Source organism: Oreochromis niloticus, linkage group LG23 (assembly GCF_001858045.2).
Source record: "Oreochromis niloticus isolate F11D_XX linkage group LG23, O_niloticus_UMD_NMBU, whole genome shotgun sequence".
NCBI lineage: Eukaryota > Metazoa > Chordata > Actinopteri > Cichliformes > Cichlidae > Oreochromis > Oreochromis niloticus.
Genome location: NC_031986.2, coordinates 747,961 through 772,167, shown reverse-complemented (window position 1 = coordinate 772,167; position 24,207 = coordinate 747,961). Strand labels below are relative to the sequence as shown.

Sequence of the window (24,207 nt, the reverse complement as noted above, 5' to 3'; positions counted from 1 at the left end):
TTGTGAATAAGGAAAGAGTCTATAAAGTGTTTTAAGACGTTTAACAAAACAACAGTGGCAGCACCAAAGGACTACAGAGTCGTAAGCTACACTTCTACAGCCGCATGATGAAACACTTGGCTGTCTTGGATTATTATATTATTCAAACAAATAATATCGTTTTGGGGTTTTTTGTTTTGCTTTTGTCTTTTTTTGCACCCCTGTCGACCAACCCTCTTAATTCTCAGTGATTAATCGACACTAGTTAGTCATATCCTCTCGCGCTTGTTTACCTCACCTCTGTTCTCCGCCGTCTGCTCCACGCGCCCTAGCAACTGCAGCATCAGCACGAGCAGCTCAGCGTTGGTAAGCTACGTCAGAGCGCTTCTTCTTCTGCGCCAAGTCAGCCAGGGGCAGCCAGGACGTACCGGAAGTCGATCACATTACATTCAAAATAAAGTGCCACAAACCTACGCTTTTTCGTGTTTTTTTTTAATTATTATTTTGTATCATCATAACTAAGAAATTCAAATTAGAAAACGGCTAATATAATCGTTTATTTGTAATACTGATACTATAAAAATAATGGTTATCTGCTTTATACTACTTTTTAATGATTTCATTAGTTGAGCAACGAAATTAAGACGCAATCCTCTCAGTGCAAAAGAATAATACAAAACTACAATAAAGTTATATATATATATTTGTGTGTGTGTGTGTGTGTGTGTGTGTATGTGTGTCTATAGAAAAACGAAAAACACCACAATTATTTCCGTATTGCACTTCTCCCCATTTGCCGGTGTTGATGTAAATACCAAAGGTAACTGTAGTCGTGATCATATATATGAAAGTGAAAGTACCAAAAGATAACTTAGTCATGATCATGATTACATTGACCTGACAGCGTGAAGATTTGATTTAGAAGATAATAACCGGAAGTATCTGTTACACCGGCTGACTTCACACTGCACTGGTCCCTCTCCCGTTGTGTGAGCGGAGGCTAGCCCAGCATCACCGCCTTCTTCTTTCTATCCTTTCTGAATGTGTTATTCCTGTCTTGTTTTTTGTTGTTGCTTGTTTGTTTAGTTCTTTTTCCAGCTCATCACAAACTCCGCAGACGAGGCACCCTCTCTCTGTTTTTAACAGTTATTTTCTTCGAACACAAAGCGTTTGGCTAGACGCTTAAAGCTGTCGCGTTGCTTCAGCAGGGAGAGAAAAACATCCATCCCCGACGTCTCGAGGAGGCAGGGTGCGAACACAGCAACGCCCATTTTGACACAAGCGGTATCGCTGCTGTCTTCACGAAGGCCGTGTTTCTATTTTTTCCCCTCTTTTTCGGTATCTACCTTTGATATCTGAGACTACCTTCCTTACTTGCCATCTTCACCCTGGTCATTCTGCCCTGCCTTTTCCCATCGCATCTGTAGCATCTTCGAGTAGTGGCAACAGGGTCCGGGGCTGCCGAAGAGCTCCATGCCCCTTTGCATGCAGCGCACCGAGACTGCATTTTGCAGGTGAGCCTGTTTTTACATACACAAGGTCAGAAATGTGGATGATGCTCCTGAGCATGGGTTATAGCACCAGCGTGGAGTATGTTTTGGTATGTGTGGGGAGGGGTGGCGTGCTTTCCACCAAACACAATCGGCCTACATTTCACCGTGCAGGCTTTTGTATGGAGATGAACGTGCAGGGAGCATTTATTTTTCGTGTTAAGGTCCTCTCATCTAAGGGATATTTCATCCCCTAATATGTCAAGTTAGCATGGAGGGTAGATAGTAATAAAACAGGCAATGTTCAATATTGACAATTAAAACCACATCTATTCTCGTAGTGGTTCAGGCCATGTTTTTAGCCCAAAAAATGTTCTGTTGTTCATGTTGTTCTGACAACAACATGACAAAAGGTTGAGCCACTCTTCTATTTTTTCTGCTACTACTACTGGTACTACCAGTGTTACTATTGCTGGTAGCGTACACTGCTCAGGTGATTTGTGGGCAGCCGCTGAGGCAGGGAAAAGCTGGCATCAAAATAAAGTGGTGGGAGCATTTCACTGGCAGACTGCTGATGCTGAAAACCCTGCTTACTCACACACACAACCAAGTTCTGTTGTGTGTTAATAATGATCAGTCCCCCCCCCCTCCCCCCCCACACACACCCCCCACCACCACCACCGAGGTTTCCTAGCAACAGCTATATGCACTGGTCAAGGCCCCTGCCAAATTTAGCTCAAGGACACACACACACTACCAGTCAAAGCTGCGTGTTTGCATTTATGGATTTATGTTCTATTCATTTCAACATTATAAGAGAAGATGAATGAGTTGATTCTTTGTTATCCATTAAAACTGTCTGCAGTGTGTGTTTGCACTGTTGCACTGCCGTTCTGCTGTCATAGCATAGTCTTTGGTATTTAAACTAAATAATCATAATCTCAATATTGAAAATGTAATTCATTAGAATGCAAAGAATTCTCTGTTCTCAGAGAATGCATAGACACAGAATTACATAAAAGAAGCTGTTGTTAATGCTATATCAACAACCCTACAGTAAGATAGACAGAATCCCTATAAGTGGCGTTATATAGAAGGTTGTAATATATTGTGTGTACCAGATTTTTGCCTATACACAATCCTAGAGATTTTGTGCAATTCACTGATGGTGCTGGTACCCTTCAAGAACCTATGGGTGTCAGTGAATCACTGCAAAACCTCAAGCTGCAGTTCTGCATCAGGGTCAGTCGGGTACACTCCCCTGCTCTCATTTAAGGTGTCTTAATGCCATTAACCAGGGGGTTGTGTGAGCCTGGCATAGCTGCTCTGCCCAGCATGGGATGGATTAACATCAATCTGGCCACACACAGACACACACACAGACTCCCTAACACAGACATAAATACACACAGACCTAGACAGACAGAGCGAGCTTATCCCGTTGGCCAGCTGTATGTCTGGTGATTTGTTGATGTGTTTACATCAAACGTCTTTACATCTCTAGATCTAATCAAACTCATTTTCTGTTTTCCCTTCAGACTGCATCTGTGGCCTTAACCTTGTAGATTTCTCCTCTGGTTGTCCTTGACGCCTCCGGCATTCCCCCCTTCTCTCCCTCTGAGCAGTCTGCTCCCTCATTCTCCTCTCGGTTTCCCGCCATCGCGTCCAGCTGTGGCCCTCACAGGGCACGCTCGCTGGCTCTCACCTGACAGGTCCCTGGCCTCAGGACGGCAGCCAGCAACAACACGTTCCCTACATGAGGGACAAAGCGACGCAGGTGAGTATAGTGTCTCTTTGTGTAGTAATAATTGTGAGATACACAAAGTTTGCATTTTGTTTATATGCGCAAGCCATAAAGTATTATTACTGTTACTGGAAGAGGAAAGAACCCAAAGTGCTGACTGACATAAAGAAGAAAACAGTCTTAAAATTAAATTGTAGGAATTTTATGTTGCCCTTTTTCAGGCTTATTGGGCAACAGCTTAAGATGCATTTCAGTCATCCTCTTCCCTGGCACAGCAGGCATGTGGGTGGTTTCTGCAAGACTGCAGGAGGAGAGGTTGGTTAGGTTTGGGAGGACATTATAGACTGACTGGATAAACTTGATCTGGGGTGGCTCAGCCTTCCATAGTTTTAACCACAAGATATTCCAGTTCATTACCTGCTCCCATTAATTCCACAACCCTTGCTGCCGCGTCCCAACCATCCTACTGTATTGGGTTTCCTCTACCCCTGCTTGGGTCAGTTCCTGGACCAACTGGCTTCTTTCCCTTGCCCTATTGAGATTCCTGAGCTCTCCACTTCCTGCCTGTCCTCACCTCTTATGCCAACCAAGGAGCCTCTGGTGTTACTGGAGTCTCCAATCCCAGTCCACAAGGGCCGGTGTTCCTGCAGGTTTTAGATGTGTCCTTGATCCATCATAGCTGATTTAAATGGATAAATTACCTTCACAACATGTCTTGAAGTTCTCCAGAGGCCTGGTAATGAACTAATCATGTGATTCAGGTGTGTTGACCCAGGGTGAGATCTAAAACCTGCAGGGACACTTGCCCTCGTGGACTGGGATTGGGGACCCCGGCTATACAGCATCATCTCTGTTGTTTGGGTTTGTCTGAAAACCATGAATTCTTCTGACAGTCTGCTGAAGAGGAGTCACATCTTATTCTTCCTCCCATATAAAGCTGCCTCTGTGTAATTCATGGTCCTGCAAAAGTGTGCGTACACGCTTCAGTTCGGACAGTAAGCGGACAGATATATGCTTCCGTGCAGCTCTGTAAAATCCCAGCTGAACATAACTGTATGACCAGTGTGTCTGCCATATGCTGATTGGTTCACCAGTGGGTGGAATAGGGAAGGCAGCGGAACAGAAGGGAACAGAAGAACCACGAAAAAGATTTTAAAAAATAGAGAATGAAAAGCACAAACAGTGTTTGCAGTATTTTTCACTTCACCTCTTTGTATGTTATGACTGCACTCTTTTCTGCAGCTGGCTGACAAACCAGCAGCAGCACAAGCAAGAGTGGCGCACAAACCAGTTTTACCAGACACTTTGTACACTGCCTTGACAACAGAGCTCTTCACAGGTAGACAGGCCATCCCAGACTGCTAACAGACCGTCAGCGTGCTACCCTTGCTGAACCACAAATCCACTTTAGTCTACAAGGAAGGGCCAACCACCTACTAGCAATCGTGCTCCCAAAACCATAATGGCCAGTATGACATTGTAAACCAGCAGTGTCCGGAGGAGTTGTGGCAGGATGCCATGCCAATAAATCCAGGCCTTGAACTTTACTGCCAGCTCTGATTTGTCCAACAATATAAGCCAGGTTTTCAGCTCTCTGGTGTTTCATGAGTTATGGTTGTGTCACTCGGTTTGCTGTTGGAAGACCTTCCCCAGGCTCTTAACTGGCTTCTCAGTTATAACATAAAAACATGTGCTGCACCCATCCTGTAAGTCAGTTCTATAAATGGGGAGTTGGTGTTGTCTGTTTAAATAATCCCTATATATTTGATTATTTAAGAACTGTCAAATGTTTTTTGGTTTCAGCTGTATTTTTTTTCCTGTTTAGCAGTTTTAAGCTTGTGTGTTTGAGCTTTAGTTCTGAACAGTGTATGTGTGGATCTGTGTGTGTCAGACTCCCAGAGCCTGGGCAGATGAGAGGAGGAGGGGCTCACACAAACGCTCGGCCTCCTGTGGGAGCACCGACCAGCTCAAGGAGGTCACTTTCTTACCTGATTACAGGCCCAAATAAACAACAAATTACAATACGGGTGTTTGAACATACTGAATCCCTTGTTTCTCAGCATGCCACCGTTAACACTGATGTCTGTATGTGCCCTCTTCAGATCGCCAAATTGCGTCAGCAGCTACAGCGCAGCAAACGCAGCAGCCGCCATCGGAGGGACAAAGAGCGCAAGGCCCCTTTCAATGGCAGCCACACCATCATCCAATCGCAGGTGACTAATAGAGACAGCATGCAGGTTGGAGGAAGACTGTGTTGGGTGCCCGATCTGGGTTTTTGAGAACGTCCCACTTTCTCGATGTCCTTATTTAGCTCCAGTGTGTGTGTGTGTGTGTGATGTAGATGTACGTACACACTTGGTGGCCACTCATGTCATTCTACTGTATGCGACAGAGATGGCAGTAGGGCCACTCACACGTTCCCTGTGGAGTCTGTTGCAATGCAGCTGTCCTGTATTCTGGATGTCCTGGAAGAAAATGAATGGCTGGCTCAGATATAGTGCATTCATGCTATAGCAAACGTTAGTTCAGATAAATTATCTCCACATTTGTTTCTTTCTGTGGCATCGACCGTTTAAAGTCACTAAACCCAAGATGATGTTTGTAATAAATTCAGTTTGTCTGTGTTTTTGCAGTCGCCTATGCCTAAGACCATTCTGATACCCATCCCTATATCCAAGTCCTCGGCCCCTCGTTTCCGCAACAGCGTGGAGGGTCTTAACCAGGAGATCGAACGCATCATCATCCGTGACACCCCCGAGAAGGACGAGACCATTGTTGTGAGTTTCAATGAGTTAATGTGCTCCCAGTGTGTTAAATGTCGTGTCCTTCCCTAAAAAAAAAATAAATCTCAGATTGTTTGTTTTTTTTGAAGGTTGGAGATATAATTGTGATTTTGTGTGTATGTGTGTGTGTGTTCATGCAACAGCCACAAGATGTCCCCGATGGGCACCGCGCACCCCCGCCTGTCCCCCTACAGCGAAGTAGCAGTACCCGCAGCATCGACACGCAGACTCCCTCGGGCGGGGGCCTGAGCAGTAACCACAGCAACTGCAGTAGCCGTCCTGACTCCATCTCACCCTCCTACCTCACCGTCCTCAACGACACGGGTGGAGGCAGCCCGTACGAGGACAAAGGTGACCAACGCACGCATACATACAAGAGTCAAAACCAGACACATAGCGGCGCCTTTGTGAGCTCAACCTGTTGCTAACCCACCTTCTCGCTTATTCTCAGAGCTGGGACCTTGCTCCCCGCTGCCCAAATACGCCGCCTCTCCCAGACCCAACAACAGCTACATGTTCAAGAGAGAACCTCCAGAGGGCTGTGAGAAGGTCAAAGTGTCTGAGGAGTCAATGTGAGTGGAAAAGGAGGTGGTCAGTGTGCTTCCATTTGGAGACCAGCTGCTAACCCTAACCCGTAAAATCACATAGAACAACCAAAATCAACATCAAATATGTCAAGTACTGTTTGTGTGTGTGTGTGAGCGAACCTTAATTTATCTCTCCACAGTTATGTTGTCGTCCAAACGCCATTAAAGGTGTCTTAAGTGTTTTTCTAAGTGTGTCAAGAGTTTTGCAAAATCATGATGAACTTGTATAAAAACAAGAGGTAAACATGTAGGCTAAATATGACTCTGCATGTGTTTCCAGGCCCAAGCCTCTGCAGGAGATCCCTCCCTTCCTGTGTCCTGACCGCAACAAGGTCAACTTCATTCCCAACAGTGGCTCTGCCTTCTGCCTCGTCAGCATTCTCAAGCCCTTACTCCCCGCCCCGGACCTCAACTTTCGCTCCGGGGTGGGCCTGCAAAGCCTGTCCCCATCCCTTGTGCCTCTGTCCACCCAGCCCTGCCTCCTGGAGGAGCCGGAGAGTTTCTGATGCCCCCCTGCAGCCTTTCAGTCCACACACCCCCCTTCCTCTCCTCTAAAACAGCCTCCCCCTACCAACATAATCCAAAAACATTTGAGGAAACAGCCCTTCTGCTCTAAAAAACTGCCTTCAGCATGCCAGCTAAGCTCTCTCTGATGTCCTTATCTTGTTCAAAAAGCGCTTCCCACTGCCTCTCCTCATCAGACAACTACAATGTGAGAGTCCTGCAGGCCTGAGCAGACCTCTGCAGCTAACATTTCATCGCTTTCTTCTACCTTAGTGCTGGTTATTGTTCTTGTTTTTTGGGAGGAAAAGGGAGGAAGGACAGACTCTTTTATTTCATCGTATTATACCATGGCGCCTTTCCACGGACATATCTTTTTTTCTATCTGTAGTTATTTCTCTTGATATGAAATATGCCTTCCATGATAACAAAAAAAAAAAGGCTCCTGACCAAGAGTTTGACCACAGAGGCTAATTTTGGTGCTGCCAGAAAATATAGTAGCAAAACTTCAAGAGTTGGGAAAAAGATGAGTTCAAAATGTGCCTGATATTTTTCACTGATTTCCCTGAGTCATCATAGTGCTCTGATGATGTTGATGTTTAGATGAGACATCTTTGCACTATCGTGGCCATATATTCATAGAGAAAGGCTGAACCAGCTTCAAAACAAGCAAACAATGAGACGGTGCATAATTCACACCTTGAAACAAGTAAATACTTTATTTGGACCACCTTGTAAACCAAATGCAGACATCTGTTTTGTACTTTTATTAGCTGTTTGCCACAAAAGTTAGCTTAAACGGGGACAAAGCGGTGCTTTTGTTACGCTAACTGGTAGCAGTGAACTGGTTCCCTGCTGGGCAGCTTGTATCTATGAGAAACACAGGCCAGGGCTAAGCGTGGAGCATGTTCAGCCTCCTTCCCAAGTCTCCCTTTTTTTAGTCTGCCATATTTGTTCCTTCTTTTTCCAGCTCTTTATCCCCTTTTTTCTCCGTAATGCTAATTTCCTTCTGACTTGCTCAGCTTGTGTTCAAATGTGTCCACTAGGGCCCCTCTTCCCTGCAGGACAGGCTCCCTTCTGACGTGCAGGGCTGAGAGCACGGAGATGTTGGTGAACCTGAGTATTACACAGCAGACTGGTCGATGGGGGGAGTACAAATTAGAACCCACTTTACTGTGTGGATTCAGTCTACGAACTGACGGGCAGCAATTTGAAGTGAAAGATTAGAGACTAGTGGTGAAGGTAGTAGAGCATTCATGAGCTATAAAGACAGATAGTTCCCTCAGAAATGGGTAGAGACTAAAAATAAAGGTAAACGATAGATTGTAATATTAAAAAAAGAATATCAGAGTTGAAATGTAGTATAAAAATAAACAACCATGGTTGGATCTGATGTAACTGTAGACAGTAAAACCCAGATGTAGCAGGAGCGCATCCTGGATGTTGTACTTTCTGACTTTAAAGTGAGCATAGTTTTAAAAAACAGACTTGCTGTTCTGTTCAGCAACACCTGAAAATGGTGACTGAGCCTTTAAAGCAGGGGTGGGGAACTCCAGGCTTTGAGGGCCGGTGTCCTGCAGGTTTTAGATATCACCCTGGGTCAACACCCCTGAATCAAATGATTAGTTCATTACCAGGCGAGAAGGTAATTTAGCCATTTAAATCAGCTGTGCTGGATCAAGGACACACCTAAAACCTGTAGGACACCAGCCCCTGAGGCCTGGAGTTCCCCACACCTGCTTTAAAGTAATCGTTTACTGAGCTCATGGAACGAGATCGTTGAGGGTGATTTTCCCTGAGATTTCTGTCTTAAGATTGCTGTTTTAAGGCACTTCCATGTCAGCTTCACTGCATCTGTTTTTATACTGTCTGCACCTGCACATCTGATTGGTGCATAAAAGTATAGTCTGTGACTTAAATACAGCGAGTAACATGAAAGATCACTGTATGAAGACAACTGTATTCTTGTGCAGTTTATGGGTCACCAGCCTCTCCCTGCCTCAGCCCATCCTCTTGTATTCTTCTATATGTCTACTACTCTACTGTGCCTGCTATGGTAGGATAGGAATGTAACAGGTTTGTAAATATAGAGGCACGATGTGTTTGTATTTATCGGCTGAAAAAGATATGTATAAGAATGAGTCACAAGTGTACGACTCCCCTTCTCCCCCCTCCTATTCCCTCACCAAGTACTGTGAATTCCTACATGTCTCATTATTGTGAATAATAATAATGTATTTATTTATCAGACAGGAGTGTAATTGGGTCTTAAGAGTTTTAATCCTGAAGAGATTTCATCATCATCCATCTCAGGTTGTAGTGCACAGAAAACAAGATATTCAGACTTCTTAGTGTGCACTAACAAGTTTACTGAACCGAGAGCAAACCATCAGCTGCTGTTTATGTAGCCTCACACAGTGGAGATAGAGAATTACTTAAATATGTAGCAGAGCTGAAGTAGAGAGAAGCACTGTTCAGTGACCTGGTCCAGAATAACAGGTAGTCCCAAAAAACGATTATGTAACAAAAAACATCTTTAAACTATGAACAAAATGCTGACAAACAATCACACCTACATATTCCCTTTTGTCTTTTTCAGACATGTTTACAGGAAAAAAAAAGATCTGTATGTGTGAAAATACAGATTTATTCCCCACTTTTAGTCGTATTGGAGTGAGGCACGACACAACAAAAAGTCGACATGTCAGTTTTTTGTTTGCTTGTCCCGTTTATTGGAAACAAGTTAAATTCTTTTGAGTGAAATAAAAAGGAATAGTTAAATAAAGCATCTGTGATTGACTTGAGAAATACATTCTTTTACTTAAAGTGAGGAAATCAAGAGTGAGTAGTGTATATAGATATAGTGTCAGGCTTCCTTCTTGCTTTCTTGTCCCCTTGCCTCAGTTACATCACAAACAAAACAACAAAAAAAGAGAAATTTAATTGCAGTTGCTGAGTAGTAGTGAGGTTTGTTTGTATTCTCAAAAGCTGAGATAATAATATGCAGCTGGTATTAAGTCATTTTGTGAGTTGCTCAACTTCGCTTGACACAGTCTTATTACCTTAGCTCAACTGAGTGTGGTTGTACAGGCACACAAATATCTTAACTAATGATTTGGTTTCAGTCTGTGCATGTGGGGAGAATATTTACATGATAACACGTTTTCATCAAATCTGTTTTAGAAACACAGCTCTGCACATTTTTTCACAAAACTTATAAATACTCAGAAATGCAGGTCTCTGCAGTTTTTCGCACTCAAAGAAGTACAATCACTTAAATCCACATCAAGTGAGGGATCCATGTTTTTTTTAAATATGTGACATGGTAACAGCTCTCCAGTGTTGATTCCTCCATATAAACCATATATCTGTGTATCTTCAAAATACACACCACACAAAGTTAAAATAGTCAGTTACAGTGTTACTTGATTGTGTTGCTTTTCTTCCATCTTTACAGCACGCTACACAACAAAAACATCTGTTTCTCCGACCAGTAATAGTGCTGTCATTTGTAAATCAGTACATTGTTATCTACCAATAACAATAAAAATCCCATGGCCAAAATTTCCTTCAAAAGTACAGAATAAATCCTTCACAGATTTTTCTTGGCCCTGGATTTGTGATTGTTAAACAACAGATGAGACCATTTCAAACATACATTTTGACCCAGTTTGAGTGAAATCAGAGATGAAGATGGACAGATAGAATGCAGGCACAGAGTCCTCTAACTGCAGCTGATTAAGCATATAATGTGGGCCAGTTATTACAGAGCTCTAAAGTAAATCAAAGTAATGCAGACGCGAATATCCAGAGTTTCTCCAGTGATGGTGATACACTGTTCCTGGTGCAGCTGGACATACACTATATAAAATAGTGTAAAACTTGTAATATATCCTATGATGAGACATTTTAAGTCCCTGACAGTGACCCACAAAAATAAACCCTTCAAAGTAAACCTGAAACCCAAAACACGAGGTTTGCTGGGGTGGCTGTAGCTCAGGAGGTAGAGCAGGTCATCTGCTGATCGGAAGGTTGGTGGTTCGATTCCTGGCCCCCCCCAGTCTGCATGCCAAATATCCTTGGGCAAGATACTAACCCCGACTTGCTCTCCGATGCGTCCATCGGAGTATGAATGTGTGTAAGTGTAAGTTAGTTAAAAAGCACTGACAAAAAGCATAGAGTGCTGTGAATGGGTGTGTATGGGTGAATGCAGCGTGTTGTATAGAGCACTTTTTCTACTCCAGGAGAGTAGAAAAGCGCTATATAAGAATCAGTCCATTTACCATTTACATGACTCAGTGGCTTCACAGGTAGTGTTAACAGTCTTCTAAAGCGCTGACAATATTTCCTGTTTAAAACACCATCTTTTACTCATTTTTGTGTTTTTCACTGTTCGTGTTTGTTTACTTGAATGATGACATGGAACATTGCAAAGAATCCTTGGGGAAAGAAGACGCACCCACATACACACACAAGCACATATTCAGGCATTGAGCAGCTCATCTGCGGATCGTCCTATGGCATCAGGGTTGGAAAGAGGGTCGAGGTCTGCAAACAGGTTGAACCAGGCAGACATGTCTTTGGATCCCCCAGGGGCAGCTGCATATACACACACATATTTATACATTTTATAAGTTTACTGCACAGCAGCCACACCTGGATCAGCAATATATTTAGCAAATATCAAGTAATTAAAGTTACAGTACAGTCTCTTAACTGGCAGTTATGTGAGAATGCATCCAAGGCCATGGATGCATACGATACGTAACAAGGAACACAAATTACTTCCTCCAGGGAGTATTTTTAAGTAGTGTACTTTCTGAGGAATGAGGAAGAGCTTACCATTACCTGCAGATTTGGGAGCTGGCTGAGCTGATTGGTTTGGACTTTGAGGAACCTGCAGGGGTGGAGCTTTGAACATAGGAGGGGTTGCCCAACCTAAAAGGCAAACAGTCATTGTGAAGAATCCAGTAGCACAATCAGTTATCAGATAGCATGCTGCAGTGAGCAACATGTGACTCACCTGTGGAGCTCAAACTGTGATCCAGCAGCTGGGAGGGCAGAAAGCCTGTGGGGCTAGGGGGGTTAGAGGGTGGACGTGCTGCTGTTGCACCACTCTGTGCTCCTTGGCTGGTTGTGGGGACACTGGGAGAGGTAAACATCCCAAAAGCATCCTGCCATTCTCTGCTGAACTCATCACTAGCTCCTGAACCAGGGCTAAGAAGGTCTTTGAGGAAGGCCATGTCCCCTGGTTCACCATCGTCCTCCTCCTTCCTCAGGTTCGTCCCGGCAGGGTGTGGCTGACCGCCAGTGTGCAGACTCCCATCTAGAGGGAAGGGGGAAGAACAGGAAAGTTATTAAACCAGAGACAAAACACATCCAAAACGAATCAAGTCAGATGGGGTCTGACCATGAAAAAGAGGACTAAAATTAGAACAGAAGGTTAAGACTTGAGTTCAGCTACAGTGGCTTGCAAAAGTATTCGGCCCCCTTGAACTTTTCCACATTTTGTCACATTACAGCCACAAACATGAATCAATTTTATTGGAATTCCACGTGAAAGACCAATACAAAGTGGTGTACACGTGAGAAGTGGAACGGAAATCATACATGATTCCAAACATTTTTTACAAATAAATAACTGAAAAGTGGGGTGTGCGTAATTATTCAGCCCCCTGAGTCAATACTTTGTAGAACCACCTTTTGCTGCAATTACAGCTGCCAGTCTTTTAGGGTATGTCTTACCAGCTTTGCACATCTAGAGACCGAAATTCTTGCCCATTCTTCTTTGCAAAACAGCTCCAGCTCTGTCAGATTAGATGGACAGCGTTTGTGAACAGCAGTTTTCAGATCTTGCCACAGATTCTGGATTGGATTTAGATCTGGACTTTGACTGGGCCATTCTAACACATGGATATGTTTTGTTTTAAACCATTCCATTGTTGCCCTGGCTTTATGTTTAGGGTCGTTGTCCTGCTGGAAGGTGAACCTCCGCCCCAGTCTCAAGTCTTTTGCAGACTCCAAGAGGTTTTCTTCCAAGATTGCCCTCTATTTGGCTCCATCCATCTTCCCATCAACTCTGACCAGCTTCCCTGTCCCTGCTGAAGAGAAGCACCCCCAGAGCATGATGCTGCCACCACCATATTTGACAGTGGGGATGGTGTGTTCAGAGTGATGTGCAGTGTTAGTTTTCCGCCACACATAGTGTTTTGCATTTTGGCCAAAAAGTTCCATTTTGGTCTCATCTGACCAGAGCACCTTCTTCCACATGTTTGCTGTGTCCCCCACATGGCTTGTGGCAAACTGCAAATGGGACTTCTTATGGTTTTCTGTTAACAATGGCTTTCTTCTTGACACTCTTCCATAAAGGCCAACTTTGTGCAGTGCACGACTAATAGTTGTCCTATGGACAGATTCCCCCACCTGAGCTGTAGATCTCTGCAGCTTGTCCAGAGTGACCATGGGCCTCTTGGCTGCATTTCTGATCAGCGCTCTCCTTGTTCGGCCTGTGAGTTTAGGTGGACGGCCTTGTCTTGGTAGGTTTACAGTTGTGCCATACTCCTTCCATTTCTGAATGATCGCTTCAACAGTGCTCCGTGGGATGTTCTAGGCTTGGGAAATCTTTTTGTAGCCTAAGCCTGCTTTAAATTTCTCAATAACTTTATCTCTGACCTGTCTGGTGTGTTCTTTGGACTTCATGGTGTTGTTGCTCCCAATATTCTCTGAGACAACGTCTGAGGCCGTCACAGGGCAGTTGTGGAGCTGTTTTGCAAAGAAGAATGGGCAAGTATTTCGGTCTCTAGATGTGCAAAGCTGGTAGAGACATACCCTAAAAGACTGGCAGCTGTAATTGCAGCAAAAGGTGGTTCTACAAAGTATTGACTCAGGGGGCTGAATAATTACGCACACCCCACTTTTCAGTTATTTATTTGTAAAAAATGTTTGGAATCATGTATGATTTCCGTTCCACTTCTCACGTGTACACCACTTTGTATTGGTCTTTCACGTGGAATTCCAATAAAATTGATTCATGTTTGTGGCTGTAATGTGACAAAATGTGGAAAAGTTCAAGGGGGCCAAATACTTTTGCAAGCCACTGTACTTGTTGAGTAACAACATGCAATGAGGGAAACGCAGCTATGTATCAGTCCTCTATTAAATGAGTCCGAAAATAAAGAGATGAATTGGTCCCAACTGCTTAATGTTAATCACACATTTAGAAAAGACTGATAGTGGAAGCAAAAAGACTGAACCCACAAGTTGAAACCTCAGTAGGAGTGAATTTCTGACAACACCAAGCAAAGTCAAGTAGGAAACCAAGACTTAGTGAAGCAGGTTGAAGTTAGAATGAGAGGAAAAAGAAAGCCAACCAGTTTACCGGTGGCAGGCAGCTGTGAGAGGCCAAACTCGAGGTTTCCAAAGCCCTGAGGCTGGTGTAGGGCATTTGCTGGGGCTGTGGGCTGTGGCATATCACAGGCCATAAGCATCAGGTCATCATCAGAGCTTCTTGACAGTCCACTGAGGTTTTGCAGGGCTTGTGTGGGTGCGATAGCATTTTGGTGAGCTGATATCAAACGATCATAAAGCCAATAGGCATCCATTCCACAATCATCAGCAGCAATTCCAGTTGTACATGCATGTTGTATTTGCACGAGTGCCAGCTACAGAACACACTTAAAAAAGCAGACAGTCACTTACCGCAATCATCGGTCTGCCTCTGCCCATCACTACTGAGTGGGAGGTCTGGAAAATAAAACATATCATTAGTAATGTGTAATTTGCTATTGACGATATTTTTCTTCCTCGATTTTATAGGTATGCTTGGATGCTTCGAGTGTGGCTGGTGCAGACTGCCTTTTAGCTGACAGGTGGCAGTACATACCTGGATCGGTGGCACTTCCTGACAGGTTGTCATCATCCAAGGAAAGCAGACTAAGAAATGAAAGAGAGAAAAGGGGAAATAACGATAAAAGTGTCTTATCAGGATGCTTTTGCTATTTATAGCAATGCAGTGGCCTTTATTTGATTTGGAGACGCTTTTAGAAACCACTTGGGTAAACACTGCTCCAAGTCCTGATCGTCCAAAAGGATTTCATGAGACACTTTTCAATTCAGATTTGTCCCATCGTGTTTTCATACCTTTCTGTGTTGCTCTGCAGTGCTGCCTTCTCTTTCTCCTCTTGTTTTTTAGAGTCTGAGATTTGCTCCAGGGGATCCCGCAGATCCTGAGGGAAGTACAAACAGTGGTACATGTCAATCTATGGAAAACTTTAGATTCAAGTACTTTGAACTAGAGATGGCACGATACCACTTTTTTTATGTCCGATACCGATATCATAAATTTGGATATCTGCCGATACCGATATGAATCCGATATAGTGTGTTTTTTAATCAATAAAACTGTTTTTTTAATATCTTGCTGCTTTTTGTATGAGTTCATACTCAAAAAAAAACAAAAACACTAAAGCTATTCTGTTATACATGTATGCAAAAAATACACTGCACCCAAAATATTTCATAGTTCAGCAACACTGATCAATCTAATAAACTTGAACCTACTCCATCCTCCCTATTCTGGTATTTTAAAGAGTAAGCAACCTAACTAATAGGGTTCTAAAACTCCCAGCAAAAAAAAATAAAAAAATAGGGAACCCCCCACCCTCCACCTCATGATGCTTAATCGACGTAATCAACTTAAATTTGATGCAGTGTGAAAAAAAATGCACAGAAATCAATTATTTTTCAAGAATAATTAAATAGATTCAACGTCTTTCTTCAACAGAATTGCAGACTGCACAGATGGTACCTTCCCAAAGAAAAAAGACTATAGCTTACTAGGGTATATTAGACTTAATAGTTACTATATACAGTAATGGACTTCTATACATTTTACATCAGATTAAAACTTTGGGTGTAAGATTCAGATAATTATTTATTAAAAGCTAGACATTTTAAATGAGAATAAGAAAGAAAAGTATGTCTTTGTGCCCCCCTTTTCCCTATTAATGCCCTATCGGCCCCCCTGGCTAAACTTTGCTAGATCCGCCCCTGCACAGTTACCAGCTGTCAGCTACGTAGAAAAGGATCCTGGTGTAGAAAGTAATATTAAATAAATTCTAACAACAGCTTATCAAGCTTAAATGTGCTGCTGTTGTTCAGCCGCTGGTTTCCTCTTTCTGGCGCGAAGTGGGCCAAAAACAAAGAAGAGAGACCGACTCGCGACAGAAAAGCCGATCAGCTGATCATTGATCAGTTTCATGATTGAAGTAGCAGCAAGAGAGGGAGGGAGAGAGAAGAGGCAGTCGCTCCATATATCGGTTGTTAAGCTTAACGCGGGAATGCTTTAAAAAACATTCAGAGATGAACTTACACACTTGCTTTACTTCTGTCTGGGATAACTTCCTCGGAGATGAAATGCTGGATTGGTAGCGAGGCTACAAATACACACATCCGCTCTATCACGTGACGCATACTGCTCCAACGTGCTACGGTTATGAGCCGAGTTACGCCATGTCGCAAGTTTTGTGAGGTGCTTTTTTGATATTTAATGGATCGGATCACATTTTTTATTTCCCTCCGATATCCGATCCAGTAATTTACGTCAGTATCGGACCGATACGTAATATCGGATCGGCCCATCTCTACTTTGAACCACTACAGTTTGGTGTTAAAGTAGAAGCAAAGGGCAACAATCTGAAATACCTTGAGTGTGGTAAACTGGTATGGTACATGTCCCTGGAAGGCCTTGTGGATTTCTGACATGGCCTGAGCAGTTTTCTCCCAGAACTGCAGCAGGGTGGTCTAACAGCACAGAGAAAGCCCAATGAGTGAAAACATTCATTTTATGAGTCCCTAAGCACATCAGTCTTATTACAGGTTAGCTTGACCTCTCTCCAACAAACAAGAGCCTAAACTTAACTCATGACTTTTAGGCTCTGTGAATGGTACTCATGGTCATTGATTAGTGGTCTTTGATCAATGAGCTTTGATCAGTGGTTGTTGATTAATGGTCATGAGAATTTGCATATTAATGATCAAGGAACTGACCTCCCAGCCCACTGTTCCTTCAGTGGTCCTAGTTTCAGTCATTAAGCAAATGTACTGTTTATAAGATTGGGGAAATCTACAGTCAGCTGAGACTGAAGAAGTCACTTGGATGAGTGACAAAACATTTCTCCCACTGAAAATGCTACGTCCAGATGAACAGAATCAACTTTTAGGGCCTGAGTGTTTTTACACAGCAAAACCAAAAAGAGAGAGATTAGATTACAGTGGGTGAAATAATTATTCACCACTTACTAGATTTGTAAGTTTGCTCACTTACAATGGAAAAGGTCCTTTTAAGCTTTAGCCAGCTTGCTCCTACAAGAGGTAAAGACCCTACAATAATACAAAGAAACCCCAACAATCAGACAGCCTCCTATAAGCGAGCACTATTGCGACAATGGGAAGGAAAAACTCCCTTTTAACAGGAAGAAACCTTTGGCAGAACCAGACTCAGGTAAGGGCAGCCATCTGCCATGACTGGTTGGGATTTAGTCGCTTTACAAAAAAGAAAAAGAAAAAAAAAAGCTCAAGAAACATTTGGGACAGAGCTAATCGTCAGTACTCGTACTAGACTTCATTGCATTTAGAAGTGTTCCTTACATTTTGTCCACCGCATTAACAAAGTGGGGAAGTCATTCTTAGAAATGATAAAAACCTTGTACCTGGTAGGTACAGAGGGAGTGGGAGAGCATATTGCAGCGGCTTGCTCCCAGCATGTCCACCTTCTGACACACATCGTTCTTCAGCTTTTCAAACTGGCTCTTTGTCCCTCTTACCTGGGCCTGGACCTGTGGACAAAAAGACATCTGCATTAGATACACATACATACACAAAGTACTGCAAAAGAAAACCAACCCAAACAAATGAGCCATATCATGCCTTGCGAAACTTTTCCAGCTGTTTGTAGGTGTCTGGGTCGAGCTCTTGGGAGACATCTTTCATCCAGAGCAGAGCTCCTCTGTACTCTGTGCGGGCCTTCTCCATACAGGTTACTGTCAAAAGGGTGTCCGAAATGGCACGCCGCCGGAACGTCTCCACTTCCTGGTGCAAACGGTGCAGTGACGGACAAAGTGCCATCCTGAAGAAAAAAGACAGGAAATAGTTCGTGTTTGTGTAATCGCATTTTTATAGCGCATAATCACTAGTGCCAGTGTTCTCTCCTGCTGCTAACCTCTGTTTGGCAGAGGCACACAGAGCCTTGCTAGTGGCATCCATCATGTTACCAGCCTTTGTGCGATCGTGCTCGGCTTGGAATCGCAGGAACAGGCCGAGCTCATTCTCCTCCTGAGACAAGCCTGAAGAAAGAGAAACGAAGACAGCTGCACAATGAAATCGCAGGACTTTCATAAATGAGTGACTAATGTAGTTTGATAGATTCTCATAAACCTGCAGCACTAACACTGCTAAAGAATAAAGCTGCACACTCAAAAAAACTTTAAATAATTTCTTCAATCAGCTCTCACTAGTTTTTAGCACGAATTACTCGAGTGCTATATATGCTACATCATGTGCTTCACACTTCAAATTAGGAACTATGACAGTAGCTCACACTGAATGATGGAAAATGCCCTTCATTTACTTACACTATTAAATTCTGGAGAGCTGCGAGCATCAACAAAATGTTCACCCATAATGGTTAGTTGTATGTCTCCGGAGTGCTCTGATATAGCAACGCCTGGAATTCCTACCTCTTTGAGAAGCTGACTCAGAATCTGACTCACGTGTGATCCTGTGCTGATACTTCTCGATCACCTTCAGCAGCTCTGTGCACGTAGACTGGACGGAGCGGAAGAACTGCAGACACAAACGGGAACAATCTTGAGATCTTTTCTTAAAACATCTCCTTTTTGATTAACTTTTTTGCTCTTTTTTTGAAAGTCAAGTTTGTTCTTTAACAGTGCGACGTTTGCTCCTCTTCACTGAGGTACTGCTGACAATCACAAAACAGAACAGATTTTTATGGCCCTTTCCATCTGCTGTCAGTGAGCTGCCTCTTCTTCCGTCTGGTAGACAACAGCAGTGACTAAATGTGTCATAGCAACACACATTCTGAGGCCATTTTAGTGCTGCTGTCTGACAGAAAGGAAAGGGTCACCTTGATCTCTAGAGTCTGCTGAAGAATAGTAAGTAATAGTAGTTTAAAAAATAAATAAAATAGTAGCACTACAGTATAGAAAGTACATGTACGCTCCATTTGTATTACTAGAGCTATTTTATAATATACTGCAACATTGAACATTGGTTCTTTAACTTGTTAGTTACTGTCTTGGATCAACTGTGACCACATAATTTCCTCTGGGTTTAATAAATAATTCCGATTCTTTGTCTGATTCATAGCAGAGAGCCGGGCACACTGAAGATTGTGAGACAGCAGAAGTTGTGGGTGTGCTGAACATGTGTAGTTACTCTTTAACTGTAGAGTAAACAGTCATTAACTTTAATCTGGACCTCAGCGGTGGCCAAACATATCCGCGTACAGGTCACTTCTCCTGCACGACTCCTTTAAGTAAGACGAGCATTACTAACCAAGCTTTGCACTTACTGTGATTTTCTATAACACTGCTAAAGCTTTCTCCATCAGCCACATAAACACAATGACACAGAACAATATACAAAATTCATTAATGATGAATTCCATTCATCTAAATGGAATATAACAATGTCCTGCTCCGTAAATATGACAGGAGGTTTTATTTTAATAGATTACGTGTCACAAATCAGAAAGAGCACTCTGAAGACGTGCAGAGGTACCTTTTGTCTGTCTCACAGGGGGATGAATTTCTTCTGTTCTCCTGCTCTCAGGAGAACAGAAGAATGATAATCTTGTACCAGAGCAAAACAAAGGCCTCTGGGGCAGAACCTGCACGACTAAATAACAGCCGTGTTTCAGCAAACCCAGAGAAGTGCTCTTCTTTGATGAGAGTAAAAGAGCACACTGTACCCCATCCAGCTGCTGTTGCAAAAGTCTCATGAATAATTAGCACTCATGTAAGTGGACAGGGAAAAGATCTCTATAAGCAAGGGACACCAGGAAACAATGCACTGTAGGTAAGAGCTTTTCGGTTGTCATTTTGATATGTGTGATATATGCGATTCCTTTTATTTTCCTCTCAGTAGCAAAACAGCAGGCAACAGAGTTTACGACAGATTAAAGATGCATTTGTTATTTTGATATTCAGATTACTGCTGACTACTGAGCAGTGTTGGGCAAGTTACTTTGAAAAAGTAATTCAATTATAGTTACTAGTTACTTCTTCAAAAAAGTAACTGAGTTAGTAACTAAGTTACAGTATTCTAAAAGTAATTAATTACTTGAAAAGTAACTATTGCGTTACTTTAAAAAAAAACAAACGTTTAACCCTCTGGGGTCCAGGGTATAATTGGCCATTTTTTACTACTTTTGATTTTTCCTCCACATTTTACCTTTAAAAACTATTTACTTTGCCTTGTTTGGTATCATTCTTTTCAGCATAACCTCACGTGCCTGAATTTACAGTCATGTTTTCATTTTGACATACTGTATTAACACAATTGATCTAAAATCAGACAAAAACCATAAAATCAGAGTAGAAAAAGTTATATTTTTACTGTAACAACCATAAACATCTTTAATGAATCATATTTCATAACTTCAAATGCAAATATTAATTGTCAATTTTAAAATCCTATGCACAAGTTTTGCAAACAACAAAGTTATTTGCATCCATTTACCTTTTACCCTTTTTTAAAATAACCATTTCAAACTATTTACAGAACAATCAGCTGTTAAGATGCCACACAAATTATTTTTGCCACTCCAAAAAAATAATTTCTGTCCACTATAAAGGAGAACATCACAGCCTGATACCTGCAGGTCTGACAACAGCAGGTGTATCACTCCTTTCTCTACCTGGGGTCCGTTCTTCGTACCTCGCTTACTACATCCAAGATCAAATGACACATCCAAGATCAAATCATCGCACTAACTTTGAGCTCGCTAATCCGGTTCTCCGAACACACCTGTTGTTGACAATTAGTATAGCTGGATGAAGTAATCTGAGATCACTGGGTGGCTTAAAAGGGGCTACGCATCGATAGTAGAAACATTGATCGGCAACCCTGTGATTGGTCGGCGAAGATGTCGAAGGAGCGCGCTCAGTATTTTACAGCAGCAGAGCAAGATTCCCAGCCTCCCAGAGAAATGAACGGAGGTCGACACCTGCGCCTCACAAGCCACAGGTTAGAATTAGGGTTAACCGTAACCCCATTAATACATATACTATATGTATTAATTTATCCTCTCCCAATTACGTCTGTCATCCACCCATCTGCCCTCCCCAATCCCAATGTCTCCTGGCCTAAAACAGCTCTTTTTTTGATCTTGAAGGTTGCCGACGCCTGGGCTACACTAAAATCTGCAGTTGTTAATATAACTTTTATTAATGAGAGCAAATATAATCTATACTCAGATGGGGAAAGGTTGGACTCTTACTGTGTTCCAAGTAAGGATTCTGTAAAGCATACCATGTCACACTGCAAAACAGGTAGAGCACTTCCCTAAAGGTGCTAACACTGAAAAGCTATTCATATTTATAATTTAGATTAAAAGTTAGGATAAGTTATGGCTATCTGTGGAAGAGAGAAGAGTCGAACAAGATCAACCCAATATGACGGAAAATAAAGGAAAAACAAACATCCTGTAGTTCCTGTGGTTAAAGCCATTCCACAAAACTTCAAGTTTGTGAGCTGCCGTTTTCCTACCTACCTACCTACGCTGGAAGCTGTTCTTTAATTTTAAAAACTTTATTTTCTAAATAGAATTTGTTTTTCTTGAATAGCCTCCGGCTCTTTTGAATAAATTCCTCATATTCCTTCAAATTTTGAGCAATGAATATCATCTTGTGTGTCGCCAAATATCAAAACACTCTTAAGCCTGTCCTTCCCCACCTCGAGCTTAGCATCCAGGTCAGCATCCGAGGCCACCACATACTCATCCTCCTTCTTGCCCGTGGCTTTGATAAGGACCTGTTTGGTCTTCCAAAATTTCTTCTGCATACGGGCCATCACTGAGCTGTCCTCGCCAAGCAGAGCCCGGCCACTCAGCATGTCTCCGGCAAACCTGGAACCATGGACGATGATGTTGTCAGCAAAATTTTTTACCTGGCTGTGTGTGTGTATATGAATTGCATATAATGCTTACAATAATAGCAAATTTTCACCTACCCGTCCATAGTAGATAACCACTGTTCTAAAAGTACAAAACAACAGTTTAGACAGATGGAGAGAATAGTAGCATAAAGCATAAATTAATCATTTTAGGTTTCTGTCTAGGTCTAGGTGAAGGTTCCTCAACGCAAAAATACATAAGCAGACAGCAGATATGATGGGGGGGTTGTGCAAAAGTGAATAAAATCCATCTATTCAACGTTTAACACATCAATGAGTAATAAAAGATAATCCTGCAGTTGGGCTTCCTGTATGACTTTGCTTCGATGTACACACATACATAAAAAAACAGTAAACATGCCTGAAGACTGAGCTGAGATATAATCAAGTTACAAACGCTTATGTGGGTTTATTTTGGCCCAAACGCTTCGGTGCTGAGGGCTAAAGAAGCTAATCTAAAATGCCTCGAATATGGAGCAGGGATCAGACACCTGCGACTTCAAGGAGTCAGAGAGAACTGAGACAGCTGGATGTCGAGCAGGTGTTACATTTCAGCAAAATAGAGCTCTAAAACCCCCCAAAACCAGGTGTCGTTCGGACATTTATCTACACAGAGTAAAATTATGAAAGGGTAAACACGTATAGTAGTCAAGTAAACGAACTAAGCAATCGTAAAGGAGCTTGTGTGCTAGCAGCAGTTTAGCTAGTAGCAGGTGTGATGGTTAAAGCTGCGAAACGTCTTGAGACCATCTAACTGAGCGACCGTGCGTTTTACTGAAACATGTTTTTCATTGTATGGCTCCATCCTCTGTAAGGTGAAAACAGTGTTACCTTTATTTACTTTCTCTCCAGCGCTCTGTGCATGTATTCAGCTCAGCTAGCCTCCTCTGACGATAGCCATCACCATCTGAGTCACAGAAACAGGATATGGTTAAGCAGCTGCAGCGCTGTATGAACACTAGAGGCCGCTGTTAGACAGCTGAAATCAAAGATCGTCTGTTGACAAGATAACCTACCAGAGGTTAATCTGTTGTTTCCTCCGATACGTAAAGATGGACGTGATTTGGACGTGATGGGCGTGATAAATAAATATATAGCATGTTAAATCTACATGTGTTCCACGTGATAATGTCAAAAGAAACTAGCGATTCTGATGGTCGTGATACTGGCTATATGAGTCAGTCTATAAATAGTGAATGTAGCTAAAATTCAAAATGAATGTAGATATAATTATTTATTATAAATGAATGAGTCCCTTAGGAACTTGAGCACCAATATGTTGGAAAGCTGATCTGGTCATGTCAGTTGGTTTCAGTCGTCAAGTTGTTAAGAAAGCTGTGTTAGGCATATTAATCAAGTAGGAGTTGGAGCTCCTTCTTTCATCACACCTCCACTGACAAACCAGTTGGAGGAAATAGTCAACAGGTTGACTCTGGCTCTTGAGGAATATGAGGAAGTTTATTATGTGAATGCATAATGTGTTAATCTTTTTTTTTTTTTAATTAAAAGGTAGTTTATTAATATAAACCTTGAGGTTACCTAACTGATGTTGTGTAGGGATTTTGCTAATTGAAATGAACTGAACGATCCTCTCTACAGACCTGATTGGCATTGTCCTTCTTCGTGGCTGAGCAAAACCAGACAGTGACTAGTGTGCAGGACAGACTGCACACTAGTAACTGTCTGGTCATCAGACAGTGACCACTACCACAACAGAGGATGGTAGTGTAGATGATGACCAGCAGCTGCTTCCACTACTTCCACAGTTCTGATCTGTCAAATGTTTCTTTAACTTGCGTAACTGAAAAACTAGTCAGGGTTGAGGGGGAGATGAATCAGTACAGTGGCGTTCTTGATATCCTGCTCCAGAGCACTCTGGACCTCAGACTGGGGTGCAGATTCAACTTCAAACAAGACAATGACCCTATCTT

At 42.5% G+C, this 24,207-nt stretch overlaps 2 protein-coding genes across 6 annotated transcripts; one reads left to right on the top strand and one right to left on the bottom strand.

Moving 5' to 3' along the window:
- Positions 1-937: 937 nt before the first annotated feature.
- On the top strand, positions 938-10,234 carry fam117ba (family with sequence similarity 117 member Ba). The gene is made up of 8 exons (XM_019355606.2): positions 938-1,493; positions 3,008-3,246; positions 5,105-5,188; positions 5,316-5,426; positions 5,847-5,990; positions 6,140-6,347; positions 6,448-6,568; positions 6,864-10,234. Exons 2-8 carry the CDS (start codon positions 3,226-3,228, stop codon positions 7,087-7,089), a joined length of 915 nt encoding a protein of 304 aa, XP_019211151.2. The 5' UTR covers positions 938-1,493; positions 3,008-3,225; the 3' UTR covers positions 7,090-10,234.
- Positions 9,789-23,257, bottom strand: ical1 (islet cell autoantigen 1-like). Of its 5 annotated transcripts, none has more exons than XM_013267584.3 (15): positions 23,108-23,256; positions 22,334-22,358; positions 22,058-22,229; positions 18,853-18,925; positions 18,303-18,426; positions 18,011-18,209; positions 17,794-17,919; positions 16,787-16,885; positions 15,224-15,309; positions 14,967-15,016; positions 14,783-14,827; positions 14,463-14,648; positions 12,108-12,410; positions 11,927-12,022; positions 9,789-11,683 (listed from the first exon to the last, which is right to left on the bottom strand). In XM_013267584.3, exons 2-15 carry the CDS (start codon positions 22,339-22,341, stop codon positions 11,568-11,570), a joined length of 1,683 nt encoding a protein of 560 aa, XP_013123038.1. In that variant the 5' UTR covers positions 22,342-22,358; positions 23,108-23,256; the 3' UTR covers positions 9,789-11,567. The 5 variants fall into 5 exon arrangements, with proteins under 5 accessions (XP_013123038.1, XP_005465906.1, XP_005465909.1 ...); XM_005465849.4 differs by having other exon boundaries at positions 14,463-14,618; XM_013267586.3 differs by having other exon boundaries at positions 10,519-11,683; positions 11,933-12,022; positions 23,108-23,257.
- Positions 23,258-24,207: the final 950 nt, after the last annotated feature.

Bases quoted from the DNA above. Each gene is read 5' to 3' on its own strand.
- ical1 (XM_013267584.3), bottom strand. The intron at 18,210-18,302 runs GTTAGCAGCAGG...TTTTTTCTTCAG, and splicing joins TGTGCCTCTGCCAAACAGAG to GATGGCACTTTGTCCGTCAC. The intron at 14,649-14,782 runs GTAAGTGACTGT...GTTTGATATCAG, and splicing joins GAGGCAGACCGATGATTGCG to CTCACCAAAATGCTATCGCA.
- fam117ba (XM_019355606.2), top strand. From the start codon at position 3,226: ATGAGGGACAAAGCGACGCAG. The intron at 5,189-5,315 runs GTCACTTTCTTA...TGCCCTCTTCAG, and splicing joins GCACCGACCAGCTCAAGGAG to ATCGCCAAATTGCGTCAGCA. The intron at 5,427-5,846 runs GTGACTAATAGA...GTGTTTTTGCAG, and splicing joins ACACCATCATCCAATCGCAG to TCGCCTATGCCTAAGACCAT.